This window comes from Oryx dammah, unplaced genomic scaffold (assembly GCF_014754425.2).
Source record: "Oryx dammah isolate SB20612 unplaced genomic scaffold, SCBI_Odam_1.1 HiC_scaffold_5, whole genome shotgun sequence".
Lineage (NCBI taxonomy): Eukaryota > Metazoa > Chordata > Mammalia > Artiodactyla > Bovidae > Oryx > Oryx dammah.
In genome coordinates, this window is record NW_024070189.1 from 98,845,864 (window position 1) to 98,856,622 (window position 10,759).

Here is a 10,759-nt window from a genome sequence, read left to right on the forward strand (position 1 = left end):
AAATTAAGAGGCAAATATGCAATAAACTCAAATGACCCCTGAGACAATGCAACAAAGAAAAGTTTCCTTGCTTCACCAATATTCCAATATGCCAGTTTCAGTGGCATCTCCTTGATGTCCAAGAAATAATAATAAAGAAAAATATATTTTTTCCAAGGACATAAACAGGGATATATTCATGATGTGATACATATTACAGTTTAAATATCTCAAGAGAATAAGCAAATGGAATATAAACTACCAATTCAAAATCAGAAATAAATGAAACACAACAAAAGTTGGATATATTTTATATGAAGAAGCAGAATACTTCCTTTTCTTGAGGAGTTTTCCTATTTGTTTACTTCAGTTCATATATAAGATTATTAGCCTTGTTGTCTACTTTTACTGGAAGCCTTTTACTCCTCCCATTCCTTCTCACAGGGTGCTCCTTTGGTGGCTCTTAAGTAAAAAATCCGCCTGCAATCCAGGAGGCCAAGGTTCAATCCCTTGGTCAGGAAGATTCCCTGGAGAAGGAAATTGCAACCCACTCCAGTATTCTGGCCTGGGAAACTCCATCGACAGAGGAGCCGGGTGGGCTACAGTCCATGGGGTCCCAAAAGGATCAGATACAACTTAGCAACTAAACCACCACCACCATTCCTTCTAACTGAACTTCCTCTATTACCATTTGTCAACATTGACGAGTGAAGGGTTCACTTTATTTTTAGACCTAAATAGATACACTAGTATTAGGAAAGCCAGAAAATAACCGCAGTGACCTCTGGCCTCTGGACTATGCTAGATTGGTCCTCAGTGACCTCAGGTACATGCTCCTGGATTCCATCCTCTTTGACCTTCTCTTGAAATGTGTGAAATGTGGAACTCTCACCTGCCTGCAAATTGAGACAGAAGCCTTTCCCTGTAGAGGTCAAAGTTCCTTTCTAAATGATTAATGATGCAGAGTGAATTTTTGTACCTAAACAAGACAACAGGAAGGGATAAAATCAAGCATTGGCTCCCAGACAGATTCAGGAATCTAAATTAAGGACTAGGTCCTCACCAACCAAAGTGGCACAGGCTGAGGGGCTGCAGCAGAGGAGATATTTCCAGCTTCTTGTGTCAGCTCACAGGGCTTCTCTGGCAGCTCAGTGATAAAGAATCCACCTGCAATGGAGGAGTCGCAGATGGGGGCTTGATCCCTGGGACAGGAAATCCCCCTGGGGGACTGCATGGCAACCCACTCCAGTGTTCTTGCCTGGAGAATCCCATGGACAGAGTTGCCTAGAGGGCTACAGTCCGTGGGGTCTCAAACAGTTGGACAGGACTGAATTGACTTAGCAAGCATAGACACATGTCAGCTAATTGGGCATATTTTCCTTTTGTTACTCCAGCCTCCAATACATGATTTCCCTTGGGGACACCGCGCTGGACACAATGCAGTTATTTTTCTGTTGATTCTCTGTTGCTATGTGATTGCTTATAAGTTGGGTGATTTAGTTTTTATCATTCCTTCCCCTTTAATTCTCCTGCTTTCAAAGCCCTAAGGCTCCAGAACGTCATCACATCCCTGAGATCTAATTCTTTTTTAAACTATAACACTGAGGATTTGTCTTGATGAGGTCCCTATGGTCTCCAAAGCTTTGATTTGTGGTAGAGAGAGAGAGAGAGAGAGAGAGAGAGAGAGAGAGAGAGAAAACTACTGAAATCTTTAAAACTACTATTTCCCTCTTCAGAAGTGGGGATAACCTTGCTCCTTCAGTATAAAATTGTGGGTATTATACTCCCTGGATTCATACTAGTTTTTCCAAGCCAATTACAAGTTTCTCAGTTATATCAGAAGTCAACAGCTGCCCTTTAGTCTCTCATTATAAAATGTTTATAACTATAAGAAAAATATTTATATGTTGATATGTTAAGTGAAAATCACTCAGTTGTGTCTGACTCTTTGCCCCACATGGACTATACAGTCCATGAAATTCTGCAGGCAAGTGTCCTGGAGTGGGTAGCCATTCCCTTCTCCAGGGGATCTTCCCAACCCAGGGATCAAACACAGGTCTCCTGCATTGCAGGCAGACTATTTACTGGCTGAGCCACAAGGGAAGCCCAGGAATACTGGAGTGGGTAGCCTATCCCTTATCCAACGGATCTTCCTGACACAGGAATTGCAGGAAGATTCTTTACTAACTGACTTATCAGAGAAGCCTGATATGATATTAATATGACCATAAACCAGGCTTCCCAGGTAGCTCAGTGGTAAAGAATATGCCTGCCAATGCAGGAGATGTGAGAGACACAGGTTTGATCCCTGGGTCGGGAAGATTCCCTGGAGGAGGAAATAGCAACCCACGCCAGTATTCTTCCCTGAAGTATCCCATGGATGGAAGAGCCTGGCAGGCTACGTTTCATGGGGTTGCAAGCAGTTGGACACAGCTGAGTGACTAACAATGAACATTAAACTCTCTTAGCATCTTATAGTGATTGTCAGATGTAATTTTTCAAATAGTGAGTTTTTTAAGGTAGCACTTTTATGAACTCCATTCTCTGTTGTCAGATTGGAACTCAGAAGGATTTAATGTTCTACTTAAAAGTACAAACTAAGTAAGGGCTGGAGTCTAGACTGAGGTCTCTTAGTTCTAGAACTCTGTCCCAGTGATTCTCAACTAGACATGATTTTGACACTGGAGATACTTGGCAATATCTGAAGTGATGTTACTAATATCCTATAAACCACAGAAGAGCACCCAATACAAATAATTCTCCTGCCCAAGACAGTGTAAGAATGTGAGAAATCCTATTCCAGACAAGAATATCTATAAATTCACTGTTCATACAAATCACCAAGTTCTGTGGTTCAAATGCAGATTCGGATTCCTCAGGTCTCTAGTGGTCCAGGGACTGTGTTTCTGATCATTTGAGCCAGAATATCAGATTCCAGTTCAAATTCTTTACACTCTGAAAAGAAGGGAACTTCTTTAACACTACCACTGGTGGTACTTTGATACTGGCCACTGCAAGTAATCTTTTTAGAGCCCTGTGTATGTCTTCATATCTTAGAATATAGATGAAGGGGCTCAGCATGGGTGTGATCACAGTGTACATCACCAAGGTGATTGCACTTGACTCTGAGCAGAAGGGCATGAGTAGCCACAGGGATGGGGTACACTCAAAGCCCATCCAATGAAACAAGGATACAAGTGAGAGGTGAGATGCACAGGTGGAAAGCACCTGGTACTTCCCCCAAGCTGATGGTATTCCAGATAGAGAGGAAACTATCTTAAAGGATCCCAGGGAAGACATTTGTTGTTCAGTCACTCAGTTGTATCTGACTCTTTGTGATCCCATGGACTGAAGCACGCCAGGCTTCCCTGTCCCTCACCATATCCTGAAGCATGCTCAAACTCTTGTCCATCGAGTTGGTGATGCCATCCAACCATCTCATCCTCTGCTGTCCCCTTCTCCTCCTGCCTTCAGTCTTTCCCAGCATCAGGATCTTTTTTAGTAAGTCAGCTCTTCACATCAGGTGGCCAAAATATTGGAGCTTGAACTTCAGCATCAGTACTTCCTGTGAATATTCAGGATTGGTTTCCTTTAGGATTGACTCGTTTGATCTCCTTGCAGTCCAAGGGATTCTCAAGTGTCTTCTCCAACACCACAGTTCAGAAGTATCAATTCTTTGATGCACAGACTTCTTGATGTTCCAACTCTCACATCCATACATGACTATTGGGAAAACCATAGCTTTGACTAGATGGACTTTCTTCGGCAAAGTCCCTGCTTTTTAATACACTGTCGAGGTTTGTCAAAGCTTTTCTTCCAAAGAGCAAGTGTCTTTTAATTTCGTGACTGCAGTCACCATTTGTAGTGATTCTGGAGCCTAAGAAAAGAAAGTCTCTCACTGTTTCTGTTGTTTCTGCATCTCTTTCCATTGAAGTGATGGGATCAGATGCCATGATCTTAGTTTTTTGAATGTTGAGTTTTAAGAATGCTTTTTTAAAATATAAATTTATTTCTTTTTAAATATAAATTTATTTATTTTAATTGGATGTTAATTACTTTACAACATTGTATTGGTTTTGCCATTTTACTCTCCTCTTTCACTTTCATCAAGAGGCTCTTTAGTTCCTCTCCACTTTCTCCCATAAGGGTGATGTCATCTACATATCTGAGGTTATTGCTATTTCTCCTGGCAATCTTGATTCCAGCTTGTGCTTCATCCAACCCAGCATTTCTCATGATGTACTCTGCATATATAAGTTAAATAATAAGAATGACAATATACACCCTTGACATACTCCTTTCCCAATTTGGAACCAGTCCATTACCAACCTGGAATATAACAGTTTCAAATTACTTCATCATGTCATTAAGAAAGATATCACAATTGACTAGTTGGACCTCCTATTTGCTTTTACTGGAAAAGTACAGAATTCCAAGAAGGTACAGAAGGACAGTTGCAACACTGTTAATCTTTGGAACAAAGAATGTAGGGCACTCATGTACCAAACACCAGAACCAGCAATCCACAAAGCGTGTGTGGGGGGGGGGGGGGGGGGGGCGGGGAGGTGGTTTTCATGGTGACAGGATAGTGCAGAGTTTGACAGATGGCCATGAAGTGGACATAAGTCTTTGTGGTCAGTACAATGCTGCTCAAATCTACAAAGAGTAGGTAAAATTATATTCATAGGTTATGGCTTTGCCTGCTTTAGGATGGCGGTTAATGTGAAACGTATCTTAAAGGAACAGATTGGAAAAGAAGAATTACATGGGTGTGTGGAGTCAGAGATGGTGGCTAGGATAGTAAGCAGGTTTCTAAGCACAGTGATCTGGTACATGGAGAAAAAATGTGAAAATATAAGGTTCTGCGGTTCTGGTTTCTCTGACAATTGCAGAAGAAATTTTGAAATTCGTGTATCATTTCCTGATCTCATGTGGCCCTCATCAACATGTTGATTTTTTTCTCTTTGATAATAGCCATTCTTACTGTGGAAGGTGTACCTCATTGTGATTTTGGCTTCTGTTACTTTGAAGATTGATGATGTTAAGCCTCTTTTCATGTGTCTATTGGCCATTTGTATATCTTCCTTGGGAGAAAATTTCTATTGAGGGTCCTTTATCCATTTTTAATATGTTTTTTTTTTAATTGAGTTGACTTAGTCTGATATATATTTTGAGTTTTCTGTTTCTGCCTATCAACTTGATTCTTTGGGTACTTTTGCCTTCTCATTTGAAGTAGAAGAGAACACTTCATCTTTGCTTATATGACAGTTCTGGGTGCTGAACTCCCTCAGCTTCTCTTTATCTGGGAGAGCCTTTATTTCTTCTTCATATCTGAAGGATACCTTTGCTGGATGGAGGATTCTTGGCTAGCAGTTTTTATATCACTATAGTTTCAGAATAATATTCCATTCTCTCTTGGACTGTGGAGTCTGTGCTAAGAAATTTGTTGATAACCCAATGCAGGTATCTTTGCAGGGTGCTCACTTTTTTTCTGGATACCTTTAATGTTCTTTCTCTTTAATAAATTTTATTGAAATGTAATTGATTTACAATGTCATATTAGTTCCAGGTATACAGCAAAATTATATATATATATATATATATATATAAGATTCTTTTTCCAGTATAGAATATTATAAGATATTGAGTTTATTTCCCTGCATTTAATTCCCTAGGTCCTTGTTGATTGCTTAGTATATAAAAACAGCATTCTTTCACTGACTTTTTAAAAAAATGTTCCTTCATTTATTTGCTGTATTTCTGACTGCACCAAGTCTTCCTTGCTTTGTGGGGGCTTTCTCTGGTTGCTGTGGTGGGGGGCGCTACTCTTCACTTCAGTGACCTCTCTTGCTGCAGAGCACAGGGTCTACAGGCTCAGTAGTTGTGGTGCCCCGGCTTAGTGACTCTGTGGCATGTGGAATCTTTCCAGACCAGGCATCACCCCCAGTGCCTGTTCCCACCTTGGCAGGCAGATTCTTGCTTACTGCACCACCAGGGAAGTCTTTTCGTTCATTGGCTTTTGACAGTTTCAATATGTGTGTCTTGGAAAAGGTCTTTTGCATTGAAACATTTATGTGTCCTATTATACTTCTGTGGATGTGTGCATTCAGTTCCTTCCCCAGACTTGGAAAATTCTCGGCTATTATTTCTATACATAATCTCTCTGTTCCTTTCTCCCTCTCTTCTGCTTTTGAGACACCCAGTATCTGTCTTACCTGTTCTAGTAGAGTCAGAAGTTTCTCAGAGAATATCTTCATTAAAAAAAAAAAAAGAAATCTTAGTTCTGTCCTCACATCTACCTGAATCATCCTACATTTGAACTCACTATCTCTCTACAGCATATGGTCTCCACTTCCAGTGCTTTGCAGTTCATCCTTCATCTCATTTACTGAGTTCTTCAGCAAAAGAATTTCTGTTTACTTATGTTCAAGAGCTTTCATTATTTTAGAAACTATTCCTTATGTTCATTATTTTTATTCCTCAGCTAACTTAAGTGTCTTTGGGAGTTTTCTTCTAGCTTGTTGAGCTTCTTTATGACACTATCTTGAATTCTCCACTTGCTTGATCACAATCTTACATGACGTTAAATTAGTTCATGGATAACTGTTGTTTTCTTTTTGTGATTCCATGTTACTGTGGTTTTTCATGGTGCTCAATGGGTTGCTCCTCTGTCCATGCATTTGAAGGAGCAAACAGTGTTCTTATGTAGGTAAAGCCTTGTATACTTTAATTCTAACAGTTCAACAGATTGCTAACAGAGGTCCTTCTGCGTTTTTCGATTAACTGACTTTGTGGCACAAGTTTTTGGTTTCTTTCTCATGGGCTGCCCTGGCCATATTTGAGGAACTACATGTTTGGCGTTTCGTGGCCTCTTCCAGAGGCATTGTCATTGTCCTTGCCATCGGGCTTTGTGCCTCCAGCATCACCGGTGACCTGGTGTGGTCAGTGTCCCTGATGTGGCTGGCATCTTTGCCGGGGAGGGGTCCTAGAGTGGTAGGTGCTCTTGCCACATGCAGGGTGACTTTGCATGAGGGCCATCCCACTGATGCCTGGTTCCCTGGGGCTGCAAGTGCCGCTGCATCCAGGAGGCCAGGGTTACGTGCACCACCTCCAGTGGGACTCCCAGGTGCTCTGGGGCTGCAGGCTCAGCTGCCTCGGCCATGGGCTGTATCAGCATCACCGCCTCTGCTGTTCCCCTGGCTCCACCTCCTCCAAGTGAAAAATCTGCTCCCCTTCAGATGTACAACTGTGTGTATCTCTGGTGTCCTGATGTGTTGGATAGAAAAAAAGAAAAAAACTTTATTTATGCATGATGTTTTCTACAAGTTGTAAATTGAGGGGAGAAACAAAGTGTCTTCTGCCACCATAATACTGACATCACCAATGATAGACTTTTCCCCACAAGCTATAAGATTAAAATTGGGGCTTCCCAGGTGCTGCTGCTGGTTCTTCTAAGTCGATTCAGTTGTGTCCGACTCTGTGCGACCCCATAGACGGCAGCCCACCAGGCTCCCATGTCCCTGGGATTCTCCAGTCAAGAACACTGGAGTGGGTTGCCAATGCATGAAAGTGAAAAGTGAAAGTGAAGTTGCTCAGTCGTGTCTGACTTTTAGTGACCCCATGGACTGCAGCCTACAAGGCTCCTCGTTCATGGGATTTTCCAGGCCAGAGTCCTGGATTGGGGTGCCATTGCCTTCTCCTTTCCCAAGTGGCTCAGGTGGCTCAGTGGTTAAGAATCCACCTGCCAATGCAGGAGATGCAGGTCCGATCCCAGGGTCAAGAAAATCCCCAGAAGGGAAAATGGCAACCCACTCCAGTATTCTTGCCTGGAGAATCCCATGGACAGAGGAGCCTGGTGAGCTACCCTCCATGGGGTCACAAAGATCAGACACCACTGAGGACACATGCATAAGCATAAAATTAAAATACACAAATAAATGGAGTAGACTATCATATATTAGTGAAGAAAGAATTGCTACATGGCTCCATACAACCTCATGGATGAGCTTTAGAGTTCCAACATATAGAATTACTGAGAAACATAAACTCATGAGAAATCCAGCAGAGATCAGAACAACTCCCTAATATTAAATCTCATTTGATAATAAAGACATCACATTAGAGGAGTTACTGTTAGGATGACTAGTTATGCAGAAACAAGTAAATGAATAAAATAAAAAGTGGTATAGGACTGAGATCAACTCCAATAATGTCGATCTATGCATTTATTCTGATCTTGAAAGATAGCATTCACTACTCTGTTTTTTAATTGTATTACAGATAATGATATTAAAATGTGTATTCCATTGCAGTTTCCTTCCAGGTAAGCAGGATATTGGCAAACATGTTTGCACAAATTGTGACCTAAACCACATGAATGGATAGGTGGTCAAGCTCTCTAGTGAGTCATCTTTGATCATGAGGTATATAAACCAGTGTTCTTGCCTGGAGAATCCAAGGGACGGGGAGCCTGGTAGGCTGCCGTTTATGGGGTCACACAGAGTCGGACATGACAAGCAACTTAGCAGCAGCATACATATAGAAAGATTTGACCTTTGAGTAATGCAGAGTTTGGAAGCAATGGCACCTTGTGCAATTGAAAATCTGCCTGTAACATTGCAATCAACCCTCCTTATCCATAGTTACACACCCTCTGATTCAGTCAATCCTTTTATAAAATTATATAAATTGCCCTGGATTTCACTTGTACACTTTTCCATATGAGTAATATATCTCATGAAATATGTTTTCCCTGAAAGCAAGGCAGAAATTACTCAGGATGACATTTGTCATTTAAGAAAGTATTATTCCTCATGTCACTACACAAAAAATAGGAATGTCCAAATATCTCATATCTAAAGTTTGGAAAATTTTGAAGTAGGAAAAATCACAACTTTAAAAAAAAACACCTAAATGATAGTATGAAAAGAAATTTTAATAAAGTGAGTAACTGAGATTGTATAGAAAAGTTGAAGTTTTATAAAAATGGATATGCAAGGAAATAAGTAGAAGGAGCAAATTTTATTCCACACTGAGGAAAGTGTCACAATTTCTGATTCTCAGGCTTTGAGCAAGGCAGTCAAGGGCACTTCATCTGCCCCAGGACAATTGGCCTTTTTATACCTACTATTCCATAGACTCTCTTCACAGCCCTCTTTATGTCTTTGCTCCTCAGACTGTAGATGAATGGGTTCAGCATAGGTGTGACTACAGTGTACATCACGGAAGCTGTTGCACTTGAGCGTGAGCTGTGGGTAGCAGCAGAGCTAAGGTACACTCCCAGGCTCGTACAATAAAATAATAAGACAACTGAGAGATGAGATGCACAAGTGGAGAATGCTTTAAGCTTTCCCTGAGTTGATGAGATTCTTCGTATGGCAGAGACTATCTTAGAGTAAGAGTAAAGGATACCAGCAAACGGTCCACCAGCTAGCAGCACTGATGCCAAATACATCACCATGTCGTTAAGAAAGGTGTTAGAACAGGCAAGTTGGATCATCTGATTGAGTTCACAAAAAAAGTGAGGAATTTCCACCTCTCTACAGAAGGTCAGCTGCAAAGCCAGTAAACTTTGTAACAAGGAATACATAGCATTCATCATCCAGGACACCAATACCAGCAGTCCACAAAGCCGAAGGTTCATGATGACTGTGTAGTGCAGGGGGTGGCAGATGGCCACAAAGCGGTCATAGGCCATCACTGTCAGGAGAAAGTCATCTAATCCTGCAAAGAATATGTAAAAATACACTTGAACGATGCAGCCTTCATAGGTTATGACTTTGCTCTGGTTCTCGATATTCTGCAGCATCTTTGGGATGGTGGTGGAGGTGAAGCAGATGTCTACAAAGGACAAATTGGAGAGAAAGAAATACATGGGGATGTGAAGGTGGGAGTCAGAGATGGTGGCCAGGATGATGAGCAGGTTTCCAAACACAGCGATCAGGTACATGGAGAAGAAAAGTCCAAAGATGAGGGGCTGCAATTCTGGATTCTCTGAGAATCCCAGAAGAAAAAATTCAGAAAATTGTGTATTGTTACCTGGTTCCATGTGGTGGAGGTGACTACGAGGAAAAATGAAAATAACATGGATAATTTTGACACAAATTGGCATAACTCATATAGTGCAATTTCTATTTTTCTCTAATAAATTAAGTTTAATATCTTGTGTTTAGAAAAGTTCTATTCCATGTCTATCTGGGCATTTTTGGCCATTCTCAGTGTATTCCCAAAGGAATCACACATTCTACGGTTGTAATGAGAAATGTAACTTCTCTGGTTGTTCAGATGGTAAAACGTCTGCCTACAATGTGGGTGATGCAGGTTCAACCCCTGGGTCAGGGAGATCTCGTGGAGAAGGGAATGGCAACCCACTCCAGTATTCTTGCTGCCCCCCAGGCCACCCCACCAAAAAAAAAAAAAAAAAAGCGGTGGCTGTGTGGGCTCAGGAGGGCCGAGAGGAGCTATTCCACATTCAAGGTCAGGAGGGGTGGCAGTGAGGAGATACACCTCGTCCAAGTTGTGGAGCAGCATCTGCCCTTTGCTGGAGCCGCCATGAAGAGATAACCCAAGTCCAAGTTAAGAGAAACCCAAGCAAGAAGGTAGGTGTTGCAAGAGGGCATCAGGGGGCAGACACACTGAAACCATACTCACAGAAAACTAGTCAATCTAATCACATGGACCACAGCCTTGTCTAACTCAATGAAACTAAGCCATGCCATGTGGGGCCACGCAAGATGGGTAGGTCATGGTAGAGATGTCTGACAAAATGTGGTCCACTGGA

The 10,759-nt window shown here is 41.6% G+C and overlaps 1 protein-coding gene across 1 annotated transcript; it reads right to left on the reverse strand.

The window, feature by feature from the left end:
* Positions 1-9,058: 9,058 nt before the first annotated feature.
* LOC120864129 (olfactory receptor 7A17-like) lies at positions 9,059-10,057 on the reverse strand. Its single transcript, XM_040240967.1, has one exon. The coding sequence runs from the start codon at positions 10,025-10,027 to the stop codon at positions 9,059-9,061; it is 969 nt and encodes a 322-aa protein (XP_040096901.1). The 5' UTR covers positions 10,028-10,057.
* Between the last annotated feature and the right edge of the window lie 702 nt (positions 10,058-10,759).